Source organism: Pelobates fuscus, chromosome 3, assembly GCF_036172605.1.
Source record: "Pelobates fuscus isolate aPelFus1 chromosome 3, aPelFus1.pri, whole genome shotgun sequence".
Taxonomy (NCBI): domain Eukaryota; kingdom Metazoa; phylum Chordata; class Amphibia; order Anura; family Pelobatidae; genus Pelobates; species Pelobates fuscus.
The window spans coordinates 224425396-224443483 of record NC_086319.1 but is presented as its reverse complement, the minus strand read 5'-3'; the positions used below and the strand labels follow the sequence as shown (position 1 = coordinate 224443483).

Genomic DNA, 18088 nt, shown 5'->3' with positions numbered 1-18088 from the left:
TGACTAAATAATGTAATTAAACTTGTGTCACTGCAATTAGTCAAACTAAATTCATGCCAGCAATTCACAAACCAGAGAGATAGATTTCTTAAACAATAGGACGCACTGTGCACGACTTCTACGCAATGTTACACAAACTTGTTTATCTAGTTTATAAAGGAAAGAAATAAATATATAAAATAATCTTCCATTTTCTGTTTCAGTTTGTGTTACTTAGAAATATCTGATATATTGTGACTATCTTTATTCTAAATACAGAGGCAAAATAAAACATTGTTCCAAATAGCATATACAATATATATTGTTAAAATAAAAAGAACGTTTATTGATGTTAATGTCAATGTCTGCAAAAATACTTTGAATTACGAAATTTCATTGTCAGAATTTGTACACCGTGACCTCTACAAATATTAGATCTGCCTTTTTAAAGTAGTGCCAGTAGAAGCTAAAGTGAAAAAATAGTAAAATTTATGTCACTTTTCTGAAGAACATTCTCACGTGCAAAATTATTAACAACTCCCACCCTTTCCTGTGAACAGCTAGGTTTCCTATCAGAGCACTGCCTGCTGCTTCTATATAAACTGCTGATGTTCAGTCTTTCGCTTACAGATCAGACTCCAGAAAGATGAAGTCTCTCTTTTACTTGGCAGTCTTGGTTGCCTTGTCAACTGTCCTTGCTGAAACAGATGACGAGAAAACATCAAAAGACAATGTACTCAGTGGTTGTCCTATAAAGATGAAAAATGGGGGCAAATGTGATGAAGAGGGCAACTGTCCATACCAGCTAACATTGCCCCCAATGACTATACAGTTACCTAAACAGTTTCAACTACTTGAAAAAACCCTCAAAGAAGTACAGACCCTTAAAGAGATGGTAAACAACTTAAAGAAATCTTGCCAAGACTGCAAACTGCAAGCAGATGACAATTTGGACAAGGACACCTTAAATCTTCCAGAGAATGGTAAAGACGGCCAGATGCAAGAACTGCAGTCCAAGGTTAAGAAGATGTCAATCAGCTTGAAAAATGCTAGAACCCAGATTAACACCTTACAGGGTCAGCTGGAGAAGATGAACCCCATCAGTATGAACAGTGTAGAAGATTATGTGGACCATAAAATAGCAAACATGTCCTGTTCCAACAACTGTGAGTTCAAGGCAAGTCCAAGTAAGTACATCCTAATAATATTATCCTATGGATAGCACAATACATTCAACACATTTTCCTCTGAAAAGGATCCCCTACAGCCAGATAGCACACTCCAGAGATAGCAAGCCTCAGTTCTTTATGAACTACATTTCCCATCATGCTTAGCCAGCCCACACATGGAAATATAGTTCACAAACATCTTGGATGTCAATCACTGCATTTGTTACAGGCTAGAAGTTCTAGTTGTTAAGCAAATAGTTTGGAATTATTGTTAATATAAGACAAAGGCTGTTATCGCTTATATTCTGAATAATTCAAGTTCATTAAAGAAACACACAAAAAAAACTTAATAAAAATTAGATTTAGTATCGATCTGTATTTGTAATGATGACTTAATGAGTCTTGGGAAAACAAAGTCGTTCACTAAACAGTGTTTTGAATTCACCAGGGAATTGTACATTTCAGATTAAAATAGCAGTACTGGTAATATAGTAGTATTTGAGAGTAAATTTTTGACAATTCATGGTGAATAACATTTTAAAGTCCTGCTTTTTTGTGTACAGAACAACACACACACTCTAATAGTCTGTATAAAAAATATATAAAAAAAAATAATATATAAAAACAAACTTAGCTTAATGACCGCTTCCCAACGGCAACTTTCCACATAGGTGCCTAGTAGAACAAATGGATACAAAGATAGGGGAAGACGCTGTCTATACCTATAAAAGATTAACCAAACATAGTGAAGACCGTTACAAGTATGTTATAAAAGACACGCTATCAGGTACACTCACAAAATGTAGATAGAAAATTTGCATTGAAATTACCACCACCTACTCCTGGGGGAGGGGGTGGGGGGGGGTCCTACACTCGATCCACTGGGTGCAATGGGTTCACAGATCCGGAAACCAAATGGAGAGCAGTAACAATAAGTATGGTAGAAAAAATGGACCAGTGCCTTTTATTTTATCTAACAAAATAAAACATCGAGTTTTCTACCATACTTATTGTTCCTGCTCTCCTTTTGGTTTCCGGATCTTCTAACCCATTGCACCCAGTGGATCCAGTGTATGACCCCCCTACAGGAGTAGGTGGTGGTAATTTCAATGCAAATTTTCTATCTACATTTTGTGAGTGTACCTGATAGGTGTCTTTTATAACATACTTGTAACGGTATCTTTGTATCTATTTTTGTGTACAGAGCCTGATAACCCTTTAGTTGCCAAATGAGTATACAGAGTATCTGTTGACAGAGCACTGACAGTTTAAAAAAAACCTGAAATCCACCAGATAAAATTACATTTAATACAAATATCTGGAAGAGTGCCATATACCTAAAGAACATACTATGTCTGAAGATGACTTGTCTTGGCTACCTTATGGAGCAGATACTGTATATACAAATATGTCATGTGACATTTACCACATCATTATTAGATATTTTTTTTTAAATTGCAATGTTCCTTAACCCCTTAAGGACCAAACTTCTGGAATAAAAGGGAATCATGACATGTCACACATGTCATGTGTCCTTAAGGGGTTAAACTGTTTAGTTTAGATCCATTCTCCACCATTTCAATGCAGCGCTGATCCACCTCCTGTGAAGTAATCAATAATGATGACTTATCCAGTCAGAAGATTTGGGACACATAGTGCATGTGCAGCAATTGCCAATATCAGCCAAGAATGCTTCGCAAAGACAGCCTGCAGGGGCAGACAGTCAACTCCTAAAGCACTTTATAAACTATACCTGCAGAAACAGGCAGTCGATACTTGAGGCTATAAAACTAAAGTGCTTTAGGGGCTGTAGTATCTTTAACTGTTAAGAATGCATGTTTGAGATATATATATGAGGTAAAGGACAGTAGTGGATGTACTTTTTAAATAAAAAAAAGTTACCTTCCCTTTTGGGATTTAAAAAAGTAAAGTAAAATACAGAAAAAACTGAAACATTAACATCTCACTAATCAACAAAAGCGATAAATATGAACATACAGTTATATATAGCCAGTGGAAGAAAACTCCAAAGAAATCGAATACTTGCATGGCAATTTTACTACAAAATAAATCACATAATGTAAAAAAATAGATATTTCACTTGATTGCTGCGCCAACAAGATATTTCAGCCATATTAAATCTAATTTATTTTAATGTGAAGACACTCAAAGTTTGTTTGTTTTTTTTTGCAATACATGGCAGTAAACTAAAAGGTGTCTCACTATATTATTCGTAAGTGGAAGTCTAAGGTAAAGCTACCTGGTATCATATAACAAAGCCAGGGTGGTCAGAAGTATGCTTGCATGGATGGGGAGGGTGGGGAAAGGAGTGTAGACCTAAATAGTTAAAAGGTTACTCTAGGTCAGGGGTTCTCAACTCAGTCCTCAGGATCCCCTACCAGTCCAGGATTTGGGGATTACCTGGGTGTGTCTAAGGTGTTTAGAAAAAGGGGAAAAAAACACCTTAGACTCTAAGGTGTTTTTTTTTCTTTTTCTAAACACCTTAGACACAGCCAGGTAATCCCTAAACCCTGGACTGGTAGGGGGTCCTTGAGGACAAGGTTGAGAACCCCTGCTCAATGTGCTTCAGTAATTTGAAGTGGTCATGGTGCCTGGAGACTGTATGTGCAGCTTTTCTCTATTAAACACTGCGGACACTGAGTTTAACCCCTTAAGGACCAAACTTCTGGAATAAAAGGGAATCATGACATGTCACACATGTCTGGTGTCCTTAAGGGGTTAAAGATACATTCCACTGCCCAAATACAAAATAAATAAAAATCACTATTTAGTAGATACATCCGGAATTAAATGATGCAGGATATCTAAAAACCACTTGAACAACCTGCAGTTCTCTTGCCTGCAGCCTTTGCAAACCCTCCCTTTCTAACCCCACCCAGTGGTTGCCCAATCATAGACTTCCCAATTGAGCTCAATTAGAAAGACAGGTGCAAGACAGGTGCTCTGGGCAATTGCTGCCTTTTACGTTTAGCTATACTGAGCTAACCAAACCAGGAAGTAACACGACATGTCTGCTTGAAAGCCAAAGGGTTGTTACCAGATTAATTTATAAAAGTGCCAATTTCTATAGAAATTTGCACTTTTTGCAAAATGAAATAAAGTGGACACACTCTTCACATGTAAACCTTTTGAGCAAGCTAAAGTGTCCTTTTTGAACCCCTTTGTGTAACTCCACCCAGTGTCACTGGGGCGTCAAGAGTTCCAGGCTGGAAAATGTCAATTATCTGCAGATTTCTATACACAGAATGCCATAAGCCTGCTTCACATGCGAGTAGGCCCCCAGTAGAAGGCAAACCATTGCAAAACAGTTTGCCTCATTACCAGAAAACGGCGCCAGGGTACTGCTACCATCATAGCCACTACAACAGGCTGTAGTGGTTATGATGGTTGGAGTAACCCTTTAAGAAGAACCTCTAATGTTTTTGTATTTTGTTTGCTCATATTTTAAATGTTAGAATGCTCCTTTAAAATATGTGATGCATATGATTATTAGTGGCGCAATTATATATTGTGCTTTTAGATGCCAGATGCCCTACCTGTTGAAGTTAGCATGGTATACCAGGGGAGAGCTGGCAACTTTTGGCCTTGGGGCAAATTCAAATGAATGGTCTTTTTATGCACAAAAGTAAGCAAACAATCTGATATACTATCTGTATATGGATTTCATAGATGACGTTTTTGGAATTGCGATAGAAGTGAGACTGTGCTCATGACATTCACTCTGACTGCAGCCTTTTTAAAAAAACGTCATAATCTAACAGCATGGTCAACCCCAGATACTGCACTTCACTGGGATGTGTCTCCGGTAATCAGTCCTGGCCTGGAGGTCATAGTTATTGCAGACCACTGGCCCATGCACAAGTCTCCATAGAGCTGGGCTAGCAAAGGCCCTGCGCAATTCTTGCCTGCTGCCTTACTCCTGCATTACTGTGCCAAAAGACATCTTAATACACTTCTTTTTAAATTAAATTAATCCACAGAAGAAATCCCCCTTGCAAACCCTCCCAGGCTAGTCGACCAGGGAGCAGTTGCCCATATGCCCCCCTTGCTAGACCGGTCATGATGGATTCCAGCACATAACAAGCACTTCAGTAGCACAGAAACAGACTACAGCTAGGTAGGAAGCATTCCAATTAGGTTAAATTTACACCTGAAAGAGTAGGAGCTTTATTTATAAAAAAGGAGATTAGACAAAAGGGAAATATGTGAAAATTAGTTTATATGGTGGGGATAGAAAGTAAATACAAATACAATGGAATTGGGAAAAAGAGGGGGCACCGAATTGATGCAAAGGTGATAACATAGATCACAGAAGCAGATACAGAGAGGTTGCGATGACAGGAGAGATATACAGTGGGTAGGATACCTTTATAGAAGTGACAAGAACTGTATGGAAGGAAGAACTGGTAGGGCAAATTGTGAGAAGTGAGAACTAAAATCAGGATAGCTGGCAATAGAAGGGGTAAAAAGGTGGAGGGTTAATATCATGCTTGGGTTGAGTGGAACGTTAAGATCTGCAGCAAGATATTGGGCATCTGGATTCAATATGTTTACCATAACTTTGCTAAAAAGAAAAATATCTGCATTTGGCTGGACAAGCATCAATTGAGGTTTAAAACATTAAAGATATTCACACAGGTGTCTGCTGACATGGGCAAACACAGCACATTATTGTGAGCAATGTGTTCCATGAAAGAAAGATTTGGCAATACTTTTAAGTAAAGAGTTCTGTGTGCAGACTATGCCACGAGGTCTTGTTAAAGATGAAGCAACCTGCAGGGCAGACAATGAAACAGAAAGTAGAATTTCCAATTATATTCATAAATGCAATGGTTTTGTATGGGGTGGTTTCCTTTTTTTAGGGACCCCAACTGAGAAGCATGTGGATAGATCTTAAAGGGACACTAGTCACCTGAACAACTTTAGCTTAATGAAGCAGTTTTGGGGTATAGAACATGCCCCTGCAGCCTCACTGCTCAATCCTCTGCCATTTAGGAGTTAAATCCCTTTGTTTATGAACCCTAGTCACACCTCCCTGCATGTGACTTGCACAGCCTTCCATAAACACTTCCTGTAAAGAGAGGGTAATACTTACTTTATCCCAATGGTGATGTCCCTTGGCGCTTGGTCGATGTTCCGCCCCTCCAACATCCCGCTCTGAGCGGGCTCTAATGCAAATGCGCTGGAAATTCCGCACGCAATAAACCTCCCCATAGCAAAGCATCAAATTAATGCTATGGGATAAAAATCTGACATGGGGGGTCCTCATGCAGAGTGTGAGAACGTCCAGCGTCCGATACTGGACCAAGGTCCATTTCAATCCAGAAAGCCCTCTAGTGCAGGGGTTCCCACCCAGTCCTCCAGTACCCCCTACCAGTCCAGGATTTAGGGATTACCATGTTGTGTCTAGGGTTTTTTTTTTTTTTTTTACTTTTCTAAAAACACCTTACACACAACTGGGCAATCTTTAAATACTGGACTGTGAGGGGGTTCTTGAGGACTGGGCTGGGAACCACTGCTATAGTGGATGTCTGGTAGACAGCCACTAGAGGCCTTCTTGGTGCTGCAATGCCATTGCAGTTTCTCTGGATCTGCAATGTTTAACATTGCAGCACTAGGTGCAAAGGGACACTACACCCAGACCACTGAAATGAGCTGAAATGGCCTGGATGCCTACAGTGTCCCTTAACTGCAGTAACTTTTCTACTGTGTATTCAATACATATACACAATCCAAAAAGGACTGGCTAGTTCGTAATAAATGTGGAGCACTTACAACAATAACATACTACTAACCCAGGCTGTACAATTAATATAAATATTAAATATCAAGGTATTTAAACAGGAAGGGTACAATTAGTTTTCTCTTTATTCGAATATGTCCTGAAGGAAGGTCTCAATGATGTTATCAGTGGAAAAGTAAAAAAGCTTCAATATGTTATGCAGGAAAGTGAAGTGACGAATACATTCCTGTTTATGAACTCTGTGGGACACAAGGTCCTGAAGTATTACATTTTTACGTTTCAGCTGCTGGACACAAGGATGGGAAGGGTAGCTGGTTTCTTACATGTTATCTCTGAGAAACAGCTGGAACGATATGTGTCCGGTGAATGAATATTAAATGGCAGAGGAAACAAATGTGCGGTTTCACTGTCCACCCTTTCCTATTAGGAATGTAAAATGCAGTCTTCTTTCCTATTGCCTGTTCTCGTCTAGTCATTTCGTATCCTGCCTATGAGCAGAGACATATAAAAGTGTAAGTTCTGCCAAAATTTGAAAAAGTGTGTTTATATATATATATATATATATATATATATATATATATATATATATATACACACATATACACACACACACACACACACACACACAGATGACTGCCTCAAAAACAAGAAAAAAAAGTTCAAAACAGCAGGCACCAAACACTAGTTTGACAACTGCTTCATATCGGAAAAATGATTTCATGTATTTGTAATCTAATTAGTGAGTAAGATTAATGTGGCAAAAGAGTGATAAAGTGGAGTGCTTAGATTTTTTTTCCGTGTGTCTAAGTGATCCACCTTATCACTCTTTTGTCACATTCGTATTTTTTCTGTGTGTGCATAGGGGTATTCCCACATGTAAGTGTTTTGAGCTGCTATTACACTTTTAGAATTTTAAGCGCTTATTTGAAACACACTAATTTTACACCATTTGGAGTAAAAGATTTTGCACAATATCAGATATTAGATTATCTTAATCATTTAGAATTCTCAGCCATGATACAATGGTGTTTCCTGTATACATCTCAAAACAATGCTTCCTGATATCTCAACACAATTTCAACAGTGTAAAAAAAAGATTCTCAGTTTTTATAACCAATATTTTTTTATTTTTTATTTATTATTCTAGGCATACAGCTCATCTATAAAGACTGCTCTGACTACTATAAAATTGGCAAAAAACTAAATGGGACATACAGGATTACACCTGATCCAAAGAACAAAACATTTGAAGTTTACTGTAACATGGAGTCAACAGGAGGAGGATGGACAATAATTCAAATACGCAAAGATGGCAGCACCGACTTTAACAGAACATGGAATGAATATAAGAATGGATTTGGGAATCTGACCAGTGAATTTTGGTTGGGTAACGATAAGCTGCATCTTTTAACCAGAAGCAGCAACATGATCCTCAGAATTGAGCTTGAAGACTTTAAAGGTGTTAAAGAATATGCTCAATACGACCAGTTCTATGTAGCCAATGAATATCTTAAATATCGATTAACTGTCGGGGGCTATTCTGGTACAGCTGGGGATGCACTGCAATTCAGCAAGCAATATAACCACGATCAGAGGTTCTTTACTACTCCCGACAGAGACAATGACAGATATCCCTCTGGAAACTGTGGGACTTACTATAGCTCTGGATGGTGGTTTGATTCATGTATGTCTGCAAATCTCAATGGGAAGTACTATGAGAAGGAATACAAAGGAATTCGCAATGGTATTTACTGGGGTACTTGGCAGGGCGTTTCAGACGAGCATCTGAACAGTTTCAGACAAACTTTTAAATCGGTCAAAATGATGATAAGACCACAAGATTTCACAGGCTAAACAAAGCTTTTCTTTCATATTACATGGTATTGGTTTTGGACCAACATAAAAATTAGTTCTCATTGACATCTGGTTTAGAGAACAGGGCATATAGATAAAAACACAATTTCTGTTTATTAAAGAAAATCTTTAATGTATGGTTAACAAGTGTATTTTCATTATGGCGATCCACCTGAGAGTGATTATGCAATAAGCTATTTTTTTTTCCCCTTTATTCAAGTGTCAGCGAGTATGTCTTATTTACAGCACACCAATTTTTCAACAAAGTAACTATTTTCCATTTGTGTATTGAAAATAGTTTTTGCCCTCTATTTTCCATGTGTTTATTGAAAATAGTTTTTGCACCATCTGTTAGAAATCTTATAAACCTCTCATTTAAATGTCACTTTGAAATCAGGCCTACATTGACTACTGTGAAATCTGCTCCGTACATATGTTCCATATGTATATATATATATATATAATATTTATCTTCTTAATAAGAAGGGCCTTACAAGTGGAATTACGGTCCATACTATCAATAAAGATAGAGGACACCTACGAAAATTTTGCCCCTCCCCTTCATCGCTCCACCTCCTGTAATTTTCATTACTTTCTACTTCCTAGTGTGATAAATTAACATAACTGTATTTTTTATATTTTTTTTAACTTAGCAAGATTCCACATGCAATGTATGGTTCAGTATATTATTTTCTAATAAGAGTACATATTCATAGATGGTATATACTTTGTGCCACCTGACAGAGATGGGTGATACTTAAACATATTTTTTTTATAATTTTGTAAGGAGTAATAAGCAGGGTTAACTTTAACCCAGGGGAGAATAGGTTGTTTTTCAGGATCTAAGCAAACCACAAGGCCCATTTGCCCAACAATACATTTCCTTCTTCTAAGCTCCATAAATAACAGATTGGCCTATGATCATTTAAACAGGTCTACACACGGACATCTAAGGCTTGCAACATTTAAATGTGAAGATGCAGAGGGTCACCATATCCACGTCCTTCATGAGTTGCTCATATCGTGTGTGTGGCACTGTTGCCAGCTTCAAGTCAGGTCACACACATTTAACAAGCCCTATTATTACATTCCCCTGTTGCAAAATAATGTTCAGATATTGAACTACTTGGACAATCAATATAGATGTCCTAATGGAAAAGAATGCCATGATTGTATATGTGTAAATATTTAGAAGATTCTCTGGTAATATATAAGGAACAGAATAAAATATTTTTTTGTGGTTTAAGTTTTGTGATGTGTGTTGTTTACTGTGAGGACACTGTAAACAGTTAAATGTTTCTGCTGAACTGATGAAAGGAAAACAATCAGGATATAAAATGTTACATATGCATTGGGTACGTGTAAAAAAATCATCTGGATTTCATGAGACATATGCTTTACATGTACAGCTCAGCTGGTTCTTGTATTGCACCTACAGGTGTGCACTGCCCTGGATTCCAACAGCAGGTCTAAATAAAGGGATTGCTTTGGCTCTAAAATAATAAAATGCTGTTGCTATATCAATGACCCAGTTAGCACTGGGCCAACCAGCTGACATATGTACAGAAAGCATATGACAGTATAAAACGGACCATGTCCTTGAATGTGGTGATGTATGCATTTATAGCAATAATCATCTTCCTGCCGATGAAACAGTAAGGAAATTAAAATATATATTGGTGAATAATTTTAAATCATTAAACAGAAAACTTAAAAGGTTTCAAACTCCTAGAACGCTCATCCAGTGCATGGACTTTGTGTGTATGATGGGAGCATATGTCCCAGCATCTAAAGAAACAGATGTTTACAGTTACCAGCTATTGTGGACTGCAACTCCTGCTATGAACACTTAAGCCAACATTGCCAGAGTATAATGGAATTTAAAATTCACAGCAGTGTAAGTAACATGAAATAGGCAACCTGTTATACTCTATGCAGCTATCACAACTCTCATTGTGCTCAGCGTCTAACTTACTTGGGGAGATATACAACAACTAAAATGCATTACTACACTACAATGAACCAGTAGAGCCATTAACAAAAAAATTAAAAGAGAAATCCAAGGCAGCCGCTCTCCTCGGCACGAAAGTCCTTAAGCGACCACCCTCCTAGCTACCCCCCCCCTCTGGACCGGCGGGGGATATCCCGGTCCTCAATAGCCACAACGGCCAGGTAGGAGACCTAGCCACAAGCCAGATTGGGGTTTCTGACCCGCGGGGCAAAGCCAAGATGGCCGCCCAGCACTCACACAAAGCGCAGACCATCCAGCCACCCAGGTCTGCAATGGAGAAATTCGATAGCCTATGCACAAGCTTCAGAGACACCCTGGTGAGCAGAGGAGCGACCCATCGCCAAGCAGAGGCACTGGTAACCAGGTGGATACGGCCTGCAGCACGCCGCAGCTATTATCAGCAGACACCAAGCGCATCCAAAATGGCTGTCCGACAATACAGGCACCAACGGGCCCAGAGATGGAAAATGGCGGCAGGCGGGATGGGCGCACGCTTATACCTGCAAACCAAAACGCCCGCGGTTACACAGCAAACGCAATCTGATACCCCACCTGCCCAACATCGCAGCCTCCAGCGCAGCAAGAACCGGTTATACACAACAAACGAGGCAACACCACAGACCGCGGGGCACCACACCCCAAAAGATAACGCTGGACCCAACCCCAGAAGCGGCACCGGCACACCAAGGGACGACAATGGTGAGAAAGAGTGGGACAATATCCAGGATTTACCAGTACTAGGCATAGGCTGAGACACCCATTATGCCGCCCCACGAAGGCATCCCTAACCTGGACTGCTAACCATGCTTGTTCTTGCAATCATATATAAAAAAAAATGTGCACTGTAAATGCTTAGCAACCTCTCTTCTGAGGTCGATGTTTTGGTTATTACTCATTTGGTTTGGTTATTATAGTTATTGCATATTTTAATTTTGTCACCACTGTACTCTAGCAACTGACAATCTAGCTTGAGCCCTAGCCTGGCATAGCCAGCAAACATGTACTGCCTGTTTAGACTGACAAAAGCCAGGCTTAACCTAACCAACCCACTAGATTACCTAACATGTCCTCTAATGTATGGATTAATCTTCACTATGCCTATACATGCCTTGTCTCTCATCTCTATCACTCCTCTGAATAAGCTTTCCTGATATACTCTATGTACTCGCTAACTTAAACAAAACGAGAAACCAACCTGTTGAACTACAGCTCACCTTAACTTCTAAACTGTGCCAGATCAATGTTTGTGAATACTCACTGAACCAACTTGTTTATATAAAAAATTGTGCAGAATATTACACATGCCAGCCAACTGTTAAATATATGTCTGTATGCTTGTCAAAGCTGTTGGGGCATGACAAGCCCACTTAATGTATTTTCATGCACGCTAAAAATAAAGAATTAAAAAAAACAAACAAACAAAAAAAAAACAGAGGGATAGTTTAAATGTAGCTCTCTGTCTACACAGGGAACCACAACTTCCATGATTCTGGATTGGGGTAGGAAATAATCGACTCTTATACTACCACTGGTGGAGCGCTTTATTATTACAATAAATACTTAATTAAGACAAGTAAAAAAAAAAAAAAAAAAAAAAAAAGAGAAATCCAACAGTCATCAAGTACTAGTTTTGACAAAGCAAGTATACCACAAATGAAATGTCACTTATACAACTATCCCTCCACAATACACTAGCGTAATTTAGTCATTCGGTGTATCTGACCGTTTTTGTTTCAACAGTATCTGTGGCGGAACTAATGTAGCAAAGGGCACCACTCTAATGCAAGGGTGGTCGAGAGGAAGATCCTTAACTGTTGTACTCCTAAGATGCTTTGCCATCTGAGGAACTACCATTTGAAAATCCATGCAGGGTAGTATTTGTTAACATCATCTCTGTTTTAGAATGTGTGTAGTGTTGGCGTTAAATTGCAGGTGTATGCTTGTGTGTAGTGTCAGCGTTTGAATGCAGGCTTGTATGAATACAATACACACATGTCCCCACAAACATTTGCACAAACAAATATTGACACATACACAGATACATACTGATACACAGATGCACACACATACATAAAGCAGTAATGCCTCTTATTCTCCTCCTATTTCCCCAGTGTCACTGGACCAGGATCCATTCCACTCCGTCCAGCCCCATTTCATTACGAATAATAAATAACCAATCACCAGTGGTGACAGCCAGCAAGCTAGTCCCCTACACAGTACTACACACAGCATATTCATTCACCACTGTCTATCCAGCTGGGATCTGGCTCCTCCTTCTTCCTCTTTGCCTCTGGAGTCTAAGGTACCCACGTGGGCGAAGGCGTGGTGACCTCTCTAGTGGCTCCAAATAGTCTCCTTGTGTGTGGCTCTGCCTTTCTCTCCCTGTGTGGCTGAGGCAGCAGGAACATCTACAGAGGTCAGCCATGGCTTCCATATAATAGATACCTATACAATGACTCATTGATAGTGACATGACCCACTGGAGATGTATCAAAGTGTTGTAGATTGTTTTGTGTTTTTTTATAGAAGTCTACGTTAACAATCTCATTTAAAGATGTGGAGAAAAGTCACTAAAACATGCGCATACAGCGTAACCGCAAAAAAAGTACACTGTACCATTAACGTAAGAATATATTACTTTTATGTCTGGATTCATGCGTAGGAGGAGCATCGGGCTTGGATCTGTAGATAAGTGGAATCTCGATCAGTGAGATCGTCGCCTTGACAAATTTGTTGGGGGCGGATCCTTAGTAACACCTGCAAATCTGCTATGATGCTATCCGCTTCCAAGGCCACCCATAGTTTGTGGTTATCTTCACTGTCTAGGTCATTACTCCCATTAAATGTGTAGCTGCAAAGTACTCATTGAAGTCGAGAATAACTAGGCCTCCCTATAGGTTGGGAGGAATTAAATATGTATGGGTTATGCTAAGGATTGCGATAAAATTGGCCATGTATAGGTTTGTGGGGGTTTCCCATAAGCCTGATTCTTAGCGCATCTAGGTTGGGCACCAATGGAATGGATATCGCAGGGCAAGTAAGTGTTGTTGTGTTGAGGGAATAGTCACTTTTAATATATCCAATCTTGAATAACTGATCTGAAGATTAGAGATCTTACCATAATTGTCAAACTCTGTCATTATCGCCCTAAGAGAATATGTAGGGTTTGTGACTAGAAGTAATAAATCATCTGCATACACTTTATAGTGACTCCAGCCTTGTCTTTCCCCGTGCCCCTGAATCTTATTAAGAAATGGTACCAATATTAATGCACAGAGAAGTGGGGATAGTGGAGTCCTCTGGTGTGTCCATTTCGATTTATCAAATGGCTCGGATATCACTCCATTGATGCGGAGCCTCGCCATAGGGTTTGCATAAAGAGCTGTAATCCAGGAGAGGAATTCCGGACTGATCCCTAACTCCCCCAACATTTAAAACATAAACCCCTAGTCCACCCTGTCAAATGCTTTTTTCAAAATCCTTCGACAGGAGCAGAACTGGGGTCCCACCTCTCAGTGCCTCATATACAAGATTCAGGGCTCTAAACATATTGGAACAGACCTTGCGACCTGGGATGAATCGGATTTGATCAGAGTGGGCAGTATCGGGAAGGAATGGTGACAGGGAGGTGCTAGTATCTTAGATAAGTGCTTAAGATCTACATTAAGAATCAATATTGGCCTGTAGCTACAGCATAGTTTTAAATCGTTGCCCTCTTTCGGTAATGGTTGCTGATGTAAAATACGCTGAGGGTAAGGCCCCACCGAGGATAGAGTTGAGACCGTCCAGGAGCATGGTACCTTTATACAGATAGAATGTTTTGTAGTAAAAGAGTGCTTTTCTGTTGTGCGTCCTGCTCAGCAAGCCCCTCATCCCCCCCACCACTTTTCAATGTTTTGAGGGTGTAACGGAGTTCCTCTGAGATGAGTGACCATTCCAGATCCTCTAACATAGACATAATTGTGGAGCAGAAGTAACTATGACATCTTAATGCAGTATCTTTTCTTCTGGCTGAAGTTGTGGGTGTAGTTTATAGAAGCTCTTGTAGTAGAGTAGAAAGGATTCTAAAATTTCCCCTTAGAGGTGTTTAATTCGTTGGGTTGAGTCTTTGAGTTTCGGAATGTAGAGTTGTGTTTGACAATGCTGGAGCAATTTTGACAACAACATTTGTTACAGTGTTCGTAAATCAGATTTTTATAATGCTGAAAAGATCTTTAAATTGATTGGGGATGGCCGTTAACTGGCTTCTTTTAGTGACATGTGTTCTCATCATGCGTTCGTTTAGGACGTCTCTCCAAATATGCAATCTCCTGAGTGAGATCCACAATACATTGCATGATAAGGAGCCTTGTCAAGCAGATAGGGAGAAGGTTGGCTGCCCAAAGCGCTGAGGTGACAGATCTGCAGAATGAATCTGGACAAGCCATGGAAGACCAATATGCTCTGGCCATCCAGATTAATATTCCTATCCATCTGGCCTCCTGCACAATTTCCTACCCGAGGGAGAAGCTCTGTAGGCAGCTTATTATACTCCAGGGGGAGTACCTCGTTGTGTAGCTCCTGGACCTTGGACTCTGCTTGTGTCTACTCGTTCTCTCTCCTTGTGGACATTCTGACTGAGTTGTTCTGAGAAGGCAGAGAGGTCTGCTTTAGTGAGGAGTGTGGACAAGATAATTCACCAAACGTGTTACCGATCTGTGGTTCAGATAGAGGAAGGTGCCGGGGAGATCTCTGCCATGGTTGAAGTTGCAGAGTCATCTCCAAGGTCTTGGGTTATGAGGACAAGTTGCAGGGGTAGCCATGTATGCCCTGATAGAGTGGTCCATATTATATTGAAAATCACAACTTTGGGGGAAATAAAAAGCTTATTAACGCAGATCCCACAAGGAACTCGAGGATCCTGCGGCCATCTTCCTCAGTAGCCAGACACACATTGTAGATAGTTTTGCACCTTTTCACACCTCACATGTACATATTTGTTAAACATAGGGATAAGTAAACAAATGTAAAAAATCCTGAAAAACGACTGTTACCCTTTAAGTATAGACATCAATATCCTAGATTTTAGAAAATTTGCCTTGTCACACAACTCGATTTATCTTGTATCTTGTACAAAAAAAAAGAAAATACTTAAAAGAAGAAAGTGAAAAAAGTGTGTGCATAGTGATAAGGTGCTCCATAACGGATGGACCCATGAAATAAAAAAACCTGGTCACTCCGTTATGGAGCACCTTATCACTATGCACGCACTTTTTTCACTTTATTTATTTTAAGTATTTTCGTTTTTTTGCCTTCAGTACTTAGGCAGCGATTGAGAACTTGAGGGAATTACCCTAGACGGAGTATAAGCATAGTGAACGGATCGCCTGGCACCCCGACTGGGTACCTCCGTTGAAGGATGCTCCTAGCGCTTCCTGAGGCCTCCAAGCACTGCAGCAGACACCATAACCACCGTAGACTCCTCCAGAGAGCAAAACAGGAACCAGCTATTCCAAGAGCTTAGCAGTGATTCAGCAAGGGAATATGAAAAGCATAGCAATCCCTTGTAGCAGATTCCCCCAATAAGAGACGACACTCCAAATTGAGGGTAAAGTAGAACTGACTGTGCTGGCACACCCAGCCTGGTTTTTATTACGGTCTTGCACATACAGGAATGCCCACAGGGAGGTATAAAATAACCAATAAAATAACAGTTAGAACCCACAGTAAAGTCCTTCCCTCTGCCTGTGATACAATTATCTTACACAATGGGAAATTTAATTAGGCAGAGAAATACCGTTTTTACAAATATACTATAACTTTAAAACTATACACTATATTCACAATCAATCCATTCAGGGGAACAACATATTAAAAAATGGCACGAATCAGACCAGGGGTTCAAAAGTTAGCAAAAGTATTAATAAAACCCACTGCCAGCATGGCTTTCCGGCCCAAACCAGTTTCACAAGAGTCCTCTATCCTGGAGACAATGGAGAGGTAATCCAATTATATCCAGGGATAAAGGCAGACTCCATTGAGCACATGTTAGCAAAAGACACAAAAATACATAACTCCTATCATACTGAACAGAACCCCCACATTTCCCAGATGGCTTGGATCTGAGCGCTCTATATATTCGAACAGCGCTCAGATGCCACAAACACAGTCAAATCGCCATGGAGTTTAAGTTTAGCATGGGCTGATGAGAGGGCCGTAGACTGAAAGGGACATACACAGTCCAATAGAATTCCATATGCTGCTTAACCCCTTAATGAGACAACTTCTGGAATAAAAGGGAATCATGACGGAATATATCCGTCGTCTGTCCTTAAGGGGTTAAAGGGCCAGTGGCAGTATAATAAAATACAGTATGCCCAAATGTTGCACTTGAAGGGCCAAATCTCCCAGGGACCATAATCACAGGGCAGGAGGTGGGCAAGCAGCCCCCTCCAAAAGCTCATGGCAAACTCTGTTAAAGGGGTGAGTTTGCTACACATAGAAACCCATGAAGGTGTTTACAGGAGATTTAGGGTCTAGAGACTAGGGACACCTTTACCAGATACCTCTAGTATTTATAGAGAGGTGGAGTCATTTGTATATATCCCTATCACCTATCTCCTTGTATATATACCCTTCACTTTATATATTTTTTCCTGTGCTTATTTCTCCCTGTTTAGCATATCTCTCACTATTCCTTTGTGTTTTGACTTTTGCCTCTGGAAGATTACACCAGGCTCTGTTGTAGCCAGTGTTATATACATTGCCATGAGGGATTATAAACACAAAGGTGGAGATTGCTACTTTTTCTGTTAGTTCTCTTATCGTTACATTTGTATCCTGTGGAGTTAATGTAGCATGCTTAATTACCAACCATTAGCTATTGAGCATATCACTGGGTATTTAGACAGATATTTGAGAACTTAAAGGTTTTTCTTTTATTTTTTCCCCCTAAACTGAACTTAAGCATAGAATATCCACGAAGGTGGTTACATGAGACTGAAGGTCTAGAGACTAGGGATACCCTTACCACAGACCTCTGGTAACCCTAGAGAGGCGGATTTAATTGGTTATATCCCTATTACTTATCTCTCTGTATATACCCTTCATTTTATATTTTTTCCTGTGTGCTTTTTTCTCACCATCTAGCATATCTCTCACTATTCCTTTTACGTTTTAGTTTTTGCTTCTGGAAGATCACACTAGGCTCTGTTGTAACCAGTGCTGTATATACTTCCATGAGGGCTTAAACACATAAAGGGGGAGATTGCTACCGCTTCAGTTAGTTCTCGTACTGCCAGTCCATACCCGTTTGGAACTAGTGTGGTATGC

At 39.8% G+C, this 18088-nt stretch overlaps 2 protein-coding genes across 2 annotated transcripts in view; one reads left to right on the top strand and one right to left on the bottom strand.

Moving 5' to 3' along the window:
• The window catches only part of CCDC146 (coiled-coil domain containing 146), a 135667-nt gene that overhangs the window by 110844 nt on the left and 6735 nt on the right, over positions 1 to 18088 (bottom strand). The gene's annotated exons all lie outside the window — the stretch shown is intronic.
• On the top strand, positions 556 to 9067 carry FGL2 (fibrinogen like 2). Its single transcript, XM_063445441.1, has 2 exons — positions 556 to 1166; positions 8060 to 9067. The coding sequence occupies exons 1-2, from the start codon at positions 626 to 628 to the stop codon at positions 8764 to 8766; spliced, it is 1248 nt and encodes a 415-aa protein (XP_063301511.1). The 5' UTR covers positions 556 to 625; the 3' UTR covers positions 8767 to 9067.